This window comes from Myotis yumanensis, unplaced genomic scaffold (assembly GCF_028538775.1).
Source record: "Myotis yumanensis isolate MYYU_CA2020_CCGP unplaced genomic scaffold, mMyoYum1.0.hap1 SCAF_2, whole genome shotgun sequence".
NCBI lineage: Eukaryota > Metazoa > Chordata > Mammalia > Chiroptera > Vespertilionidae > Myotis > Myotis yumanensis.
Window position 1 is genome coordinate 163,749,818 of NW_027223753.1, and position 16,805 is coordinate 163,766,622.

The window sequence follows — 16,805 nt, forward strand, 5'->3', positions numbered from 1 at the left end:
CAGCCCAGGTCCCAGGTGCTTGTGGCCGGCCAGAGGGAGGAAAGCCCAGGTCTCAGGTGCCTGCGTTCGGCTGGAGGAGGGAAGCCTGGGTCCCGGTGCAGGGCTGAGGCAGAGGTGGTTAAGGGTGATCAGGCCAGCAGGGGAGCAGTTAGGGGCAATCAGGCAGGCAGGGAAGCAGTTAGGTGTGATCAGGCAGGCAGGAAGAGGTGGTTAGGGGCAATCAGACAGGCAGAGGTGGTTAGGGGCCATCAGGCAGGCAGGCAGAGGGATTAGGGGTGATCAGGTGGGCAGGCGAGTGCTTAGGAGCCAGCAGTCCCGGATTGCCAGAGGGATGTCCTACTGCCGTTCATCTTTATAATACACTTTATAATTATACTTTCTTTTTTTAAAATATATTTTATTGATTTTTTACAGAGAGGAAGGGAGAGGAATAGAGAGTTAGAAACATTGATGAGAGAGAAACATCGAGCAGCTGCCTCCTGCACAGCCCCTACTGGGGATGTGGCTGCAACCAAGGTACATGTCCTTGACTGGAATCGAACCTGGGACCCTTCAGTCCGAAGGCCGACGCTCTATCCAGTGAGCCAAACTAGCTAGGGTTTAAAAAAATCAAAGAATTCTCAAAAAAAAGGTAAAGGAATTGAGAAGCAGATTGATAATATTGGTAATTACAAAATAGTAATGAAGATGTAAAATACAGCATAGGAAATAGTCAATAATAGTATAATAACTATAGATGGTGCCAGGTGAGTACTGAAAATATTAGAGAAACACTTTGTAAAATATATAATTGTCTAAACACTATGCTGTACACCTGAAACGAATACAAAATAATATTGAATATAAACTGTAATTGGAAAAAAAATTAAAGAGAACATGTTGCCCTAACTGATTTGGCTCAGTGGATATTGTCAACCCACGGCCTGAAGAGTTGAAATATCAAGGTTCAATTCCTGTCAAGGGCATGTACCTTGGTTACAAACTCAATCCCCAATTCCTACTGGGGCAGCCCATGAATGACTCTCTTGTAACTGATGCTTCTATCTATCCCTCTCCCTTCCTCTCTGAAATCAATTAAAAAATATTTCTAAAATATGATTAAAATAGCACATTTTGTTATATATATTTACAATAAAAATAATTCCAACAAAAAAAAAGGCAAGCACAGCAGAGCACAGACACCACATTTAAGACAAAAAACATTTTCATAGCTTGTTGATCCACATTAAGTGATCAAGATGCCACAGTCAAAAATGTCTGGGTCATTCTCAATAGCTGCTGAGTCCACACTGTGGAGGACTTTGCATAAAAACGGTTTAACCAGAGGGAACTGGTCGAAGAAAGCTAGTTTAGGATCACTGCATGCTTAAGATGGAGAAGTATAAGCAAGTAAGTTAGAGAAAGTAATTAAAAGTAAAAGAAATATTAACACAGGAATCCAGTAGTTTCCTTATTTCTGCTGTTGTTATACTACCACTATTGCTCATCTGAATATTTATACAACTTTTCATAAGAATGAAGACTCAAATTCTTGTTTTTTCCTTTTCATTTTTAACCCAACACTAACTGAACAGCAGCCTGAGTATACCAATGAACGAAATCTTATCTCTGACTTTACCCCCGCTAAATAATTTAGACAAATACTAATTAGCTTTCTCTTTTTTTAATCCTTTAAAAAATGGATTAGCAATGATTCTTTTTTATTATTCATTTTTAAAAGGATTTTGTTTTAGCTAACAAACAGGCTGGGTTTTACTCACCGGTGTCTTCTAATTCTTGCCCAGAGGCTCTAAGCTTGCATTCCTTTGGGTAGTGTTTCTGAATTACCTCCCACAGTTCCTTATTGATGAGAGAATTTCTTCGAGTATGATACCGGGTCCACGAAGAGACCCGACGCCGACAGAAGGGACAGCATAGGTTCGCCTTCTCCACAGTCGACTGGAAGCATGCATTACAGAGCGTGTGGTTACAGGGCAGCGTTACCGGCTCCATGAAGATTTCCATGCAGATCCCGCACTGGCATTCGGACAAGGAAGGGATGGCATCTTCAGGTACAGCCATTTTAATATGCTAAAAAGACATAGTCAACATCAACGACCGAAAGACAAAGAACAGTATTTCCGGCCCAACCAAGGAGAAATCAAACGAACAGTTTTGTGTTTAAATACTATGCCCAGCAGCGTATCAGGATTCACAGGCTGTTAGCATCAAACACGTCTTGAAGCCAAAGGCGCTCTGCGGACCGGGTAAGCTACACTACCCTAAAGGCTGTGTGTTTGTCCCTGTTTAAGACAAACGTCTGGTAAGAAAATAAATGAACTTGTCCGTCCAGAGGTTTCAATGTAACTGCTTCCGCAGCGCAGCCGGGGGGCTCCCGCCCTCGGGCGCGGGGGCAGGCGTGTGACAGGTCCCCTCCTCCCGCTTACCAGGTGAGGATGCTCCCGCCGCCGCCCAGGCAGCAGCCTCGGGGCCACGGTTCCGGAAAGGACCCTGCTTCCGCGGGGACTTCTGGCTCCGCTGGAGGACTTCCGTTTCACCATCGCTGCGGGGTCAGCGCACGAACCCCCGCGTCCCAGCTTTCCGGCATCTGGGGCGCTCGGAGGCCGCCTCTCCCCTCTCCAGAGGCAGCTAAATAGCTACATCCCGTCGGTGCTGCCGCAGCAACCCGACAAGGGCTAGTGACGTCACAACTGCCCGCCGAAAGGGGCCCCGCCCTCCCAGGAGCCGCCCAATGGCAGAGGCCAGGAACGCTGTGCAAGGCGGGACTTCCGGGGCTGGAGCGCGCCCATCTCGCTCTACCGGGCGGGAGAAGTCCCAGCTTCAGCCTCTTAGCCCCGCCTACTTCAGCTTGGAGGAGTCCGAGTTTCCCCTGCATTTTTCTGCTCCCGGAGGCGGCGGAAACTGGGAGGGTTATCGTCTGTGGTCAGAAAAGGGGAACTTCCAAACACATTTTAAAATTTCTCCCAGTACTCTTCAAACTACCTTTCTGTTTCTATTAATTTGTAACTAAGCCTCTTAGATTGCTAATCCAAAGTTTTTAGAAAAGCAGCTCTGAGGTTGATCTCGGGGAAAGGTTGTGATCAGAGAATCTGCAAACTTGTATAATTTATAGAAGCACTTACTATTCCCCTCTGTAGCCCAGCCCCTTCTCTAATTTGCCTTTCATAGGTAGGTTCTTTTTTAAAAAAATATATTTTTATTGATTTCAGAGAGAAAGGGAGAGGGAGAGATGGAAACATCAATGATAAGAGAATCATTGATTGGCTGCCTCCTGCAAGCCCCCTACTGGGGATCGAGCCCACAATCTAGGCATGCGCCCTTGACTGGAATCAATTTGGGACCTTTCAAGCCGCAGGCTCAGGCTCTATCCACTGAGCCAAACCAGCCAAGGCCATAGGAAGGTTCTTTTAGGATTGTCGGGCCGCAAGGCTGCTTCTATCATGAGGCTCAGCAGTCGAGTGCATCGTATATAATGTAGTATTTTATTATTAAATCTAAAACAATCAAAATTATTAGGAGGCCAAAGGCAAAGTAGTTTAACATCTTGGCATTAAGTTCTTGTGCTGACAACTGACCCTGTGGTAGGCAGTTAGACAGGAGCAGAGAAAGGAGGATGGGCCAGGTACAGAAGGTCACCAGAGTGGGAAGCTCTGGGTGCCTAGGAAGGGACAATTGTAGGGTGGGACCTCATTCCCTAGCATTCAGTCTAGACCTCCCTGACCTTTCATACCACTGGTCATTCGGTTTAGACCCTCTGACCTTTCCTCCCTAGAAATAACATCTAGGCCTCCGTTGGATTTTAGCTCCAGGACCAAGAAAAGCAGCAAAACCAGCTGCATTGAATAATGACTTACTGCCCTGGCGCTGACCAATCAATCAGTGGAGACCTAGCCCCTGAAAGGACACACCTGGAAAGCTGATGAATATCCTATTGAAATCCTCCTCTGGGACCTCCCTAAGATTTCCACCCTTAAAACACATAGGAGGAGGACGTGCATTTTGAGCCCTGGCTGAGTAGCTCACGTGGTTAGAACAGTGGTCGGCAAACTGCGGCTCGGGAGCCACATGTGGCTCTTTGGCCCCTTAAGTGTGGCTCTTCCACAAAATACCGACTTCTGCACATGGGCCACGAAGTTTCAATTGCACTGTACTGCATGCCCACACGTGGTATTTTGTGGAAGAGCCACACTCAAGGGGCCAAAGAGCCACATGTGGCTCCCAAGCTGCAGTTTGCCTACCACTGGGTTAGAACATTGACTCCATATGCCAAGGTTAAATGTTCAACCCTGTTCAGGGCACATATAAGAATCAACCAATGAATGCATAAATAAGAATAACAGATCAATGTTTTTCTTTTCCTTCCTCTCTCTAAAAATCAATAAATTTTTTAATTCTTGCATTTTGATTTCTATTTTTAGAAATTGTCTGTAATGGATATATTTTATATGCTTCTTCAGATTTCCTTGGCCTTGTCCCTAGGTCTGCCTGAGAGACATTGTTGAAATCTCTGTCTCCTCCTGCCACTTTTGAACTCCTGTGAAACACTGCACTGAACAATGCAGGCTCTGACTTGCCTGTGGCTGCTGGGAGGGCTTAGGTGATGCATCCTGGAAGTATGGGGTGTCACTCCCATGGAGCAAACTTTGGCCAATTGAAAACATAGAAATTTTCTTTTTTCCAAGGCAAGATTCCTTCAAACGGTGTGTTTGGAGAAGGACCAGATTGAGCGGATATATCTGACAAGCAACCTGCTGTATCTCTTGTGGCTCATTTTCAAGGAGGGGCCAGCAGGGTAACATATAAAATAAATAAATAAATAAATAAATAATCTTTTATCACTGATTGGCTATTACTTATCTTTTATTGTATTACTTATATTTTATTGTGTTACTTATCTTTCTATACCTAGCATCCTTCCAGAGTGTTACTGGATTCTCACTGTCCTGAATTTGTACCTCCCAAAAAAGCATCAGCATTTAACATTTACCTGGAAGACAGGACCCACATTTTTTGTTGTTGTTAATCCTCACCCAAGGATATTTTTCCATTGATTTTTATAGAGAATGGAAGAGAGAGGGAAAGACAGCGAAAAACATTGATGTGAGAGAAACACATCGATTGGTTGCAAACCCTGACCAGGGCCCGGGCTGGGTAGGAGTTTGCAACCAAGGTATGTGCTCTTGACCGGAATTGAACCTGGGACCCTTTGGTCCGGAGGCCGATACTCTATCCACTGAGCCAAATCGGCTAGGGCAGGACCCACATTTTTAAATGTTTTTGTTGCAGCACCTAGCACATGGCATTTGGTGTTCAATAAATATCATAGATATATGGTCAATGTGTGTGAGTTCCCTTTCTGGTATAAATAACTGTGATACTGTACTAGAGAGAAAATGTACATCAATATATAATATAAGGTATTTTTATTGTTTTTGTCTTTTAATAGATAATACATTTACATGGTTCAAAATTCAAAATGTATATATGCATTAACAAGATTTCCTATTTTTGACCCGCTTGCTTCTTAGTTTTCTTCCTTAAGACAACCAATGTTCTCACATTCTTATGTATCTCTCCAGAAGAAGTTTATAAAGTTTATGGATATATTAGCTTATGTATGTGTATATATAATATGTGTTTGTCCTTTTTTCCATTTAACAATACATATTGGAAATACATATTTTATTTTTACTTTTAAAATATATTTTTATTGATTTCAGAGAGGAAGGGAGAGGGAGAGAGAGGAAGAAACATCAATGATGAGAATCACTGATTGGCTATCTCCTGCACGCCCCCTACTGGGGATCAAGCTTGCAACCCCGGCATGTGCCCTTGGCCGGAATCAAACGTGGGACCCTTCAGTCCACAGGCAGACACTCTTATCTATTGAACCAAACCCAAAGAGCTTCTTCATTCTTTTATATGACTATACAGAAATATCCATTGTATCAATTTATCATAATTTCTCTAATACTCTCCCAACTTTTGCTATAATAAAAATATTGTAAGTCCATAGCAAAATTGTATATACATATTTTTTCCCATTTGCAAAATAAATTACTGGAAGTGGAATTGCTATGTCATAAGGGAACAGGTTAGTTTTTGACAATTGGCATCAACTCTTTTAGGGATGACTTTTGCTCTTCAGGGGCTGTCACTGCTTTCCCCTTCTCAATGAGCTGGACAGCCATCAGCAAAGCATTCTGCAGAGCCTGGTTCTTTACCATGTTGGTGATCATGAAAGTGACATCCCTGATGTACATCTGTCTCACTTTGGCACTGTAGTGTTCTGCCTTGTTACCATGTGCAATAAAGAAGGTACAAAGTGCTGTGGTATCTCTTTCTTGCAGCCCACACTCCTCCAGGACAGATTCCCATACGACTCTAATGCGCTTGTTCTTGACTTTTCTTCTAAGGACGGAGGCTAAGGTAGGAAGACTTCTCACCAGGTCTGGCAGCTTCTCAAGCACACGAGTGTGCAAGCAGATGAGTACTTCCATGACATAGCTGTATATAATATTTAATTCCATTGAAGTGAACCTACAAATAAGGGGAGAGCTTCTAAAGCAGTAGAATACTTTATGTTCAAATATAAGTAAGTTCTATTAGGATAGCTCCAAGAAGTGCAAACCCACTAGGAGAACCAGCTGTTGTATTTTAGAAAACACGTTAGAAATAAGACCTGTGCTAAACTGGATACCTAAGTTCTCCAGCCACCCATACTATAAGTTTCTCAATGGCAGAGGAGTTATATTACCCATCTCTGTGTTAGTAAGATTTTGGCAAGCAAGAAACTGTTGATGAGTACTGCAGTGCCTGACATATAAACAGGTACTCAAATTAATATTTTTGGAATAAATGAACCTAAGAATATGTGATTTCTTCACAATCCATTGCTGGAACCACATTAAGAAGTTCAATTTTAGAATGACCATGCCATTCTCACAATGCCACAAAATTCCACTTGATTTCTCATTGGATACTCACTTGAGTGCCAGAATTGCTGTCCACAGCTCATCTTGGGCTGCCTGGCTTGCCAACATTTTGCTATGATGTTCAAATTTCTGTGTCAGATTATCCTTGGTGAAGTCCAGTTCTTTAAACTGTGCTTCTAAAGCTTGGAGTTTGTGGTCTACTCTATAGGATAAAAGAATCAGGGGGTTGGTTTAAGTCAGGGAACAAAATTAAGGTGTTGCCTAAGATGAGAATGTATTATTTACAACCACTACCAAAGTTGGGTAGCTATTTGCCATTCTCTCTATCTATCATCCTAGTTCTAGCATTCCTTATATTTTTTTTTTTTTTTTTTTTTTTTTTTTTTTTGGGTAAAAATTGATTTATTTTGTTGAAAACTTGAGTCCTCCAGTTTAAGTACACATGGTCCTTGTCCAGGTTGGGATTTGAATTTTGGGGGGAGGTGAAGGATGGAGAGGGAGAGTTAGCCTCACTCAGTGAGAAGGACCGATTGCTTGACCTGAGCATGAGCGTGCAGAGGACCTGAGGCCGCCCCCCGTGTTGACGCTCGTGTCCTGTCCAGGCAGTGCTGGCCTTGGCAGCGTCGTGGACGTCTCGGCAGGTCGGCGAGCGCACGCTGACAGGCATCATCATCGACAGCGGGGACGGGGTCACCCACGCCATCCCAGTGGTAAGCAGACTGGTCAGTGCTTCTCTTTGCAGGACTCGCCGGGGAAACAGGAAGTTTGGCCTTCTGTCCCCTGCCGGCGGCTCCCCACTAGACAAAATCTCCAGGCGTTCCTGGTGGTTGCACATCCAGCGCTCCTGCCCTCCACCAAGTGCACAGACTGCTTGTCTGCTGTCCCGCAGCGCCCCACCAGAGACTGGGACCAGTGGGCATGTTTGTGCGCTTGCTGGTACAGCAGTTCCACAGTGCCGGCCGAGTCAAGCCCAGCCCTGGCCGGCCCCGGACCCGACTCTGCCCCCCGATTGCGTCCCTCCCAGATGCAAGGAGCTGAAATCTGCAGCCTGCTGGGATGGGCTCTGTACTTGGTGCTTCAGCACATCCTACTCAGTCTCTATGCGCTTCTTTCTATGCGAGGAGTTGAAATCTGCAGTTTGTTGGGTTGGGCTCTGTACTTGGTGTCACATCCTACTCAGTCTCAATTTTCTTTCTCTCCTTCCAGTTGTAGAGCTTCCACTGGGCCAAGTTTCCCATGGTTCTGTATGATAGGTGTTTGTCTGGTATTTGGTAGTTTCGATGTTGTTGTGTGAGGTAGCACGCACAGGTCTCTTCCTTATGCCGCCATCCTGGTTCTCCTGGGTCTGCTTCTTGAGTGTGTCTCTCATGGCTGCGAGCAGTTGAAGTCTGCAATTTGTTGGGATAGGCTGCAAAAGCGCAGGTGGGTCTTTTTGTGCACCTGGCACAGCTTGGATGGGGATGTAAATTGATTAGGGCTGAGTCTCAGGGAGTCGCCATGGCGGAGCAAATAGCACTGGCTGAGTCTCCGCGGCCCCTTGACTCTCTGCCAGGGCTTTGTGTCCCCCAGTGCCGGTGAGCAGCTGTGCAACAGAGTCTCCCTCGCTTTCTGATGGCTGCAAGGCCGTGCTGCCTCTCCCCGTAGGGTCTGGTGCTTCATGATCCCGCCTGAACCAGCTCAGTGGATTTGAAAGTTTGCAGAAGAAGGCGCTTCTACTTGTGGGTCTGGCACACCCCAGATGGGAATGTAAATTGCGTAGGGCGGGATCACAGGGAGTCGCCGGGGTAGAGACTCAGTGGCCCCTTGCCTATCCAGGACACCAGGGCTTTGCGTCCCCCAGTGCCGGCGAGCAGCCGAGCGCCAGAGCCTCCCTCGCTTCCTGACCGCTGGAAGGCCGTGCCGTCTCTCGCCTTGGGGCCTGGGGCCTCAGAGACCCGCCCGAACCAGCTCAGTGGATTTGAGAGTTTGTAAAAGCACAGTCATTCCCTCTTGTGCCTCTGGCACAGCCCTGAGGGTAGGGCGGGGTCACAGGGAGTCACCAGCGTGGAGGAAATAGCGATGGCGGCGTCTCCGCGCCCCTCGCCTCTCCGGGACACCAGGACTTCTTGTCCCTCGGTGCCGGCGAGCAGCCGCGTATCAGAGCTTCCCTCGCTCTCCGACCACTGCAAGGCCGTGGCCGCCTCTCCCTGTGGGATCTGGGGCCTCAGAGACCCGCCCCGAGCAAGCCCAGAGGATTCGAGGGTTCGTAAAAAACCGAGAATCCATTTGCAGCCCGCGTGGCGTGTGACTGCGTACCTCTGGTTTTGGTGCCTCCGTAGCTCCCACTCAGTCTCACTGCGCTTCTTTCTTTTCCTCCAGTTGTAGATCTCCCACTGGGCCAACTTCCCCATGGTTCTGAGTGGCGGTTGTTTACTTCATAGTTGATAGTTTCAATGATGCTGTGAGAGAGCAGCACACACAGGTCCGCTCCCTACGCCGCCATCTTGGTTCTCTTCTTAAAATTAGCATTCCTTATATTGCCAAACTTTTTGAGTTGTCTACTTGAGTTCATTTGTCATGTTTTATCTTTGTATTGTACTTTATACTTTAAAAAGTATTTTATAGCCCTGACCAGTTTGGCTCAGTGGCTAGAGCGTCAGCCTGTGGACTGAAGAGTCCCAGGTTCGATTCCGGTCAAGGGCATGTACCTTGGTTGCAGGCACATCCCCAGTAGGGGGTGTGTAGGAGGCAGCTGATCCATGTTTCTCTCTCTATCCCTCTCCCTTCCTCTCTGTAAAAAATCAATAAAATATATATATTTTTTTAAAAGTATTTTATACAGCCCTTGGCTGGAGTAGCTCAGTTGATTGAACCTTGTCCCATGCACCAAGGGGTCACTGGTTCAATTTCCGATCAGGGCACATGCCTTGGTTGGGGGCTCAATACCTGGTGGTGGGCAGTAGGGGCAGCCGATCAATGTTTCTCTCTCTCTCCATTCTTCTCTCTCTAAAATCAATAAAAACATGTCTTTTTTTAAAAAGAAAAAAATAGTATTTTATACAAGCATTACTTTGAGTCTCACAACCACCATAAGAAGTGAAATAGTCATTTCTACTATTTTACAGATAAAGATATTAAATATAAAAAAGATTGAGACCTCCCTGGCCAGTGCGGCTCAGTAGTTGAATGTCGACCTCTGAACCAGGCAGTCACAGTTCGATTCCCAGTCAGGGCACATGCTTGGGTTGCAGGCTCGATCCCTAGTGGGGGTGCGTGCAGGAGGCAGCTGATCGATGATTCTCTCTCATCATTGATGTTTCTATCTCTCTCTCTCTCTCTCCTTCTTCTCTGAAATCAATGAAAATATATTTTTTAAAAAGATTGAGACCTAATGTCATGTAGTTAGCTAGTGCTGGAACCAGTATTTAATAAGACTGCTTTCTCTACCCTATTCTGTTTGAATCCTATCCTTCCTTTAAGGATAAGCTCAAAGTCCACTGCCTGCTTGAATCCCCAGACTGTCTACCTGAAGATCTCCTCCCTGCATACTTTATTCTCACAAGGACTACCTCTATCACCTGTCACTCCCACCTACTGCTTTATTTTGAGTTGGTTTTTCATGAACAAAATTGTATGCTCTTGGAGGGAGGGGTTCAGAGTCTTTTTCTTGTACATTTTTTTTTTTAGAGGGGGGGAAGTGAGGAAGAGGAAGAGAGACCTAGGATTACAGCATCCTAGCTGGATCCCTGCTATCAATTTCTGCAACATCCAATCCATCCTCTAGAAATATGCTCCTGAAACACACTTCTGATCATGTCCTTCAACTTTTTATGCCAGCCTGACTTGCCCAGTGATACTGTTAGATCCAAGCTGTATCTCCTCAGCAGGAAACATAAAGTCCTTTACCCTGTGCTCCCATTTTTGCCACTCCTCTCACAGCCTAGTCACCAATCATTGAGACATCTAGCTGCTGACTGAATACGGTATGCGATTCCAAGCTTATATGGCTTACATATACTGCTTCTCCAGTCAAGAGTTCCCTTCCATATTTTTCTTATAAACTCCTACTCACACTTTAAGATCTAGCTTAAATGTTCTCTATGAAGAATTCCTTTTCCTAGTATAAAAGACAAAATTAATTGATCCTCTCTTCATAGCCCTTTAGGAACATGACCATTATATGCCAATCACAATAAATTTTAAGTATTTTTGAATACTTTTGTTATCCCTACAGGCAGTGAGTACCTTCAGAGCAGAAACCACATTTAATTTATTTTTACCTACCATATAGCACATGCACTAATTTAATGGAATTCTTGTACCTGGGAGTAAATTTTTCTTTATTATTAACTTACATATTTCTTTTAACCTGGAAGACTTAAACCACTTTAACAGACATAGAAGTCTAATTGGCATGTCTATAGTTCTTTGCCTATTTTTAATCCTTATACTTCTTTAACCCACCTTCCCAGTAAAGAAGGCCTATACTTGCTCCCTCCCTGTAGCCCTTAGCAACCTTTTCATCGTCTCTTTCAAGGATATCAGGGTTGCGGTTTCATTGTTCATCTTCTTAAGGCAAAATGAAGGGAAACAAAAGCAAAACAAAAACCCAATAGAGGTTTGAATCCAGGATTTCTTGCTGTCTTCCACTCAGCAACAGGCAGCACCAGCGTGAGTATTAGATCTGAATTCTGCCTGAAAGGTCACTCAGTACAAGAAGCTTTTAATAGCTTGTACATCCAAATATAGTTTCAAAGAAATGATCGTGTGGACGCAGGTGTCCTGGAATTCACTATGATGTTTGCCTTTGAAAAATGAGCTGTAGTACCTCAACAAAGCACAAAAACCAGATGTAATTGTGGTTCTAGTAAGTATGTTCTGGTAAATGTATATATGGATACACAAAGGTAGACATATACTAGGATTAAGTTTGATGGAAATATAACTCAAATTTTAACATTATTCAATTATCATCTAAATTAGGTTTAAAGAAAGCCCCAGACCATTTATTGAGAGCTCCTAGTATTAGGTTAGGTATTGGAAATAAAAACAGGCATAACACAGGATTCCGGAATTTAAGGGATTCAAACTCTACTTGGGGAGATAGGACTTTACTTTAAAAATGTGGCCCTGGCTGGTGTGGCTCAGTTGGTTGAGTGTCCTCCTGTGCACACAGGTTGCTGTTTGATTCCCAGTTAGGACACATTCCCAGGTTGCAGGTTCGATCCCCAGTGTGGGGTGTGCAGGAGGCAGCCAATCAATGATTCTTTCTCATCATTGATGTTTCTATCTCTCTTTCCCTCTCCCTTCCTTTCTGAAATCAATAAAAAAAATTTAAAAAAAGAAACTGTGTATAAAATGTGTGCTAAATAGGTACAGACCATGAAAATAATAGAGGAGAGCAGGTCACGGAAGCCTTGTGTAATTCAGAAACGCTCACATTGAAAGTAGGGTTTGGGCTTTGCCTTAAAGGAAAAAGTAAGTCTTTAGTTATCAGAAAGTAAAGAGAAAGATGTTACAAACTGGAATAATTGTGTGAGCAAAATTATAGAGGTGGCAAGGTAAATAATGGTTAGGGAAAATTGTGTGGGTATGTCTCAGCATAAGATTCATGTAAGAAAAAGAAAAACAGCATTTAAAAGGAAAAATCAAGGGCATGGATTTATTTATTTATTGAATAATTTATTTACTTGTTCAATATTTATTCAATATTTACCGAACACCATAAATACCAATTGAATGGATAAAACCTAGGAATGATCAGCACTATTCCTGGTATTTAGAATACAATGATGAGCAAGGCAAAACCCTTGTCATAAGGAGCATACTAGTAAGGAGACAAAAAAATCAAGGATTACAAAAGAATGAATGGTTCTAGAGAGCCTGGTAGGAAGTTTCCCAGTCAGGACATATAGGTAAGATGTAGAGTCTGTAAAGTTAATTAGTGGTGTTTAGGACAGATCTAAGTGGAAATAAAACCAGAGGCAGACGAGTCCCTCAGAACACTGCTATACAGTCAGATATGAGGTGATGAGGGAGTAGATTACAAAGAGTGGAAAGACAAAGGGACAGATATGAGAAACATTCTAATCCCCGCCCCTGGACTCCTGGGGGTTAGAGTCAGTAAGCTTCACATAAATCTTTAGAAAACTTTGGGAATCAAGTCCCTCCTTGCCTCAGTGGGAAACACCTTGCTAGGGTCTCGTGTCCTACCAAGTAGCCATCCTCCCCTCCTCCCACCCCATCTACTTTTATCTCATTAACAGAACCCAAGTTTTGTTCAAGTACTGGGAAGCCACGTGCTTCAGGAAAGCTGGGGCCTCTCCCCAGTCACAGGGGAGTGAATCTTAGACTAAGCCAATCATATTAGTTTTATTATTGTTGCTATCTCTATTGGTCTGGGAATGGGCAGGTGGCAGAATTCTGACCTATGAAATGTGAGAAGTGGTCTACTGTGGGGCTTCTGGGGTGTTGTTGTTTTTTTAAATTGTGATAAAATATACATAAAATTTACCATTTTGGTGAAGGTGGGTGAAATGTACCAGAAAGTACAAACTTCCAGATATTAAAAAGTCTTGGCGCCAAGACCGGTTTGGCTCAGTGGATAGAGCGTCGGTCTGTGGACTGAAAGGTCCCAGGTTCGATTCCGGTCAAGGGCATGTACCTTGGTTGCGGGCACATCCCCAGTGGGAGGTGTGCAGGAGGCAGCTGGTCAATGTTTCTCTCTCATCGATGTTTCTGACTCTCTATCTCTCTCCCTTTCTCTCTGTAAAAAATCAATAAAAATATATTTTAAAAAAAGTCTTGGGGATGTAATGAACAGTATGAAGTCTATAATTAATATATTCCATGTTCAAAGGCTGTTAAATTGCATTGTTTACACATATCTTCAGAAAAAAATCACTTCTGTCGTGGTAAACAACCTGCCTCCCTATTTATAATGGTCTGGCCCTCTAGCAACTTCAGCGTGAAATTATAGCTAATTTGCCTACAAACGTCAGGTGGTCATAATAATCTGGCCATTCAGTATATATTTGAAAGTTGCTAAGAGTGTTCTTGAAAGTTTTCATCACAAGAAAAAAAATTGGTAGTTTTGTGTGGTGATGGATGTTAACTAGATTTATTGTTTTGATAATTACTCAATATATACTTTTTTTATCAGGTCATTATGTTGTAACCCTGAAAATAATATACAGTAGGGGCCCATCCCCCTCTTATCTGTGGAGGATACTTTCCAAGACTCCCAGTGGATGTCGTAAAACCTCTAATAATACTGAACCCTCTGTAACTTTTTCCCGGAGTCCACACAGCTGAAAGGGAGGTAGGGAGGGAGAGGGAGAGAAAGAGAGAGAAACATCCATTTGTTGTTCCACTTATTTATGCATTCATTAGTTGATTCTTGTATGTGCCCTGACCAGGTATTGAACCAGCAACCTTGGTGTATTAGGATAATGCTCTAACCAACTGAGTTACCAGGCCAGGGCTACCTCTGTGACTTTCTAAATAAACTTTGGTTGTATTTGAGTTCCTTGGCTCTGAGTTCTTTTCTTAGCTGAACTCAAGGACTGAGGTCTAACATCTGGTGCTGTTCCCCGTCAATAGAATCACCTCACAAAATATGTGTAATTCTCTCCTTAGGTCCTGCTTCTGGTGTACATCAAATTAAGACTTACACGTACTTACAGCAAGATCAGCCATTGACCCCAAAATGTGTTACTTTCACATTTATTATATATGTATAGACATACTCACAGACAGTGGGTTCTTTTTTTTTGACAGTGGGGTTCTTATGGGAGCTTCCATTTTATTTATTTATTAATATATATTTTATTGTTGATAGTATTACAGATCTCCCATTCCTACCCTGTTGCCCCCATCCTCTCATCCCCTCCCTTCCTCCCTCCCTCTCTCCCTCCCTCCCAGGTCTTCACTACCCTATTGCCTGTGTCCATGGGCTATGCATATCCTAGATCAGTGGTCGGCAAACTCATTAGTCAACAGAGCCAAATATCAACAGTACAACGATTGAAATTTCTTTTGAGAGCCAAATTTTTTAAACTTAAACTATATAGGTAGGTACATTCAACTTTAAATTCAACTTTAAATTCACAGTTTTCGTCTTCCGTTTTTCTTTGTTTCTTCTTTGTAGCCATCTCAAACAGGGCACCTAAAAAGTGTTTTGTTTTATGTCGGGAGCCGGTCCATCCTTGCTGCTTGACACAATCGCTGCAGAGAAGAAACATCTGCACAGCATATGTTTCAAGGGACCTGGTGCATATGGCATACTGTTCTTAATATGTTTGCTCCCCTTCTTGGTGCTATGTATTTTAACCAAGGTCACCTCTCCGAGAAAGGTTGTTTCCCCAGGTGGGGATTTTTCCCTGAAGTTAGGGAGGGGATAAAACCCCTTAACTAAGTGCCAGGCGGGTAGTTAATCACTTTAACTACAAACAATCACGCTTAAGCTACATAATCTTTACTCCCTGGAATGGAGATAAGAAATGCCCTAACCTTTGGAATGAAATTGATAGGATTAAAATCAACTGGTATAAATACAGATGTAACGAGACAACTAGAGAGAGAACCTAGACACAGAACCTAGAGACAGGACTTGGCTGGAGATCCTACACAGAACCTAGAGATAGGACTTGGCTGGAGATCCTACACAGAACCTAGAGATAGGACTTGGCTGGAGATCCTACACAGAACCTAGAGAGAGAACCTAGGGAGAGAACATGGCAAAAGATCCTGGACAGAACCTGGCTACAGAACTTTGCTGAAGAACCTAGACAGAACATGGCAAAAGAACCTGGCGACAGAACCTGGCGACCGAACCTGGCTGGAGAATTTGGAAACCCTGGCTGGAGAACCTAGCAAGAGAACATGGCTACAGAACTTGGCTGGAGATCCTGGCTAGAGAACCCAACTCTGCTGATGAACTGAACACTGCCTTCATGTCATTCCTTCTTCGCCGACTCCGTCCACACCTTGGGGAACCCCTAGACCCGCTGGGGTTGGACCCTAGCAATTTTATAATAATAAAGCCACCAACACAAAAGAATTACAATTCTTAAATTGATGACAAAAATACCTGTAGGATTTGCAGCTGGTTGGAAAAATACAGGTGACTTTATGCTTCGAGTAGGTACTTTTGTCACCCACGCGCGATTTGCGGACATGACTAGCACTAACCACTGCACAATGAGACTGCTGACTGACTGGCTCACTCAACTCGTGCATGAATCGCGTGTGCCTCCCCAGCGCTGCATATCCTGCAGTCTGCCTGCACCGCGTCTCCCGTCGCCTGACCGACCGACACCCCCCACTTCTTGTAGCGCCACTTCTTTAAAATAGACTCGCCCAGGCCGAAAACCAACTTCTGCGAATGTGCCACTAAGTTTCAATCGCACTGTATGTGCACGCCCGCACGTGCTATTTTGTGGAAGAGCCACACTCAAGGGGCCAAAGAGCCGCATGTGGCTCGCAAGCCTCGGTTTGCCGACCACTGTCCTATATAATAAAAGCCCAGTGATCATAATGGCAGAACAACCAGAATGACTGCTTGACCAGTCACTATGAGGTACACTGACCACTTCTTGGTCCCTTTCCCTGGCTGGCAGGCTCTGACTTGCCGATGGTGAACGGGAACTGGGGTGGGTGGCAGGGGATGCAGGCAGCACCAGGCCCGAGGCCCCTGCCCTGCTGGTCGCCCCACACACAGAGGCAGCAATGGCTGACCTCTCAGTCCCTCCCCTGGCCGTCAGGCTCCCATCGCCGGATGGTGAACAGGGAACCAGGGTGGGTGGTGGCGAGATGGCCCTGATTGCAGGCTAGGCCTAGGGACCGTACCCACACACGATTTTGTGCACCGGGCCTCTAGTAAGTATATAA

The 16,805-nt window shown here is 44.4% G+C and overlaps 2 protein-coding genes across 3 annotated transcripts in view; both read right to left on the reverse strand.

Moving 5' to 3' along the window:
- RNF168 (ring finger protein 168) overlaps positions 1 to 2,660 on the reverse strand; it is a 28,870-nt gene extending 26,210 nt beyond the window's left edge. Inside the window, exons 1-2 of the mRNA XM_070406472.1 lie at positions 2,427 to 2,660; positions 1,761 to 2,070 (exon numbers count right to left, since the gene is read on the reverse strand). Coding sequence (XP_070262573.1) covers positions 1,761 to 2,070; positions 2,427 to 2,540 — 424 coding nt within the window. The 5' untranslated portion in view covers positions 2,541 to 2,660. The remainder of the gene's footprint in view (positions 1 to 1,760; positions 2,071 to 2,426) is intronic.
- A 2,783-nt stretch (positions 2,661 to 5,443) lies between these two features.
- Positions 5,444 to 11,558, reverse strand: SMCO1 (single-pass membrane protein with coiled-coil domains 1). Of its 2 annotated transcripts, none has more exons than XM_070403592.1 (3): positions 11,431 to 11,558; positions 6,988 to 7,137; positions 5,444 to 6,507 (listed from the first exon to the last, which is right to left on the reverse strand). In XM_070403592.1, exons 1-3 carry the CDS (start codon positions 11,478 to 11,480, stop codon positions 6,096 to 6,098), a joined length of 612 nt encoding a protein of 203 aa, XP_070259693.1. In that variant the 5' UTR covers positions 11,481 to 11,558; the 3' UTR covers positions 5,444 to 6,095. The 2 variants fall into 2 exon arrangements, with proteins under 2 accessions (XP_070259693.1, XP_070259692.1); XM_070403591.1 differs by having other exon boundaries at positions 5,444 to 6,540.
- Between the last annotated feature and the right edge of the window lie 5,247 nt (positions 11,559 to 16,805).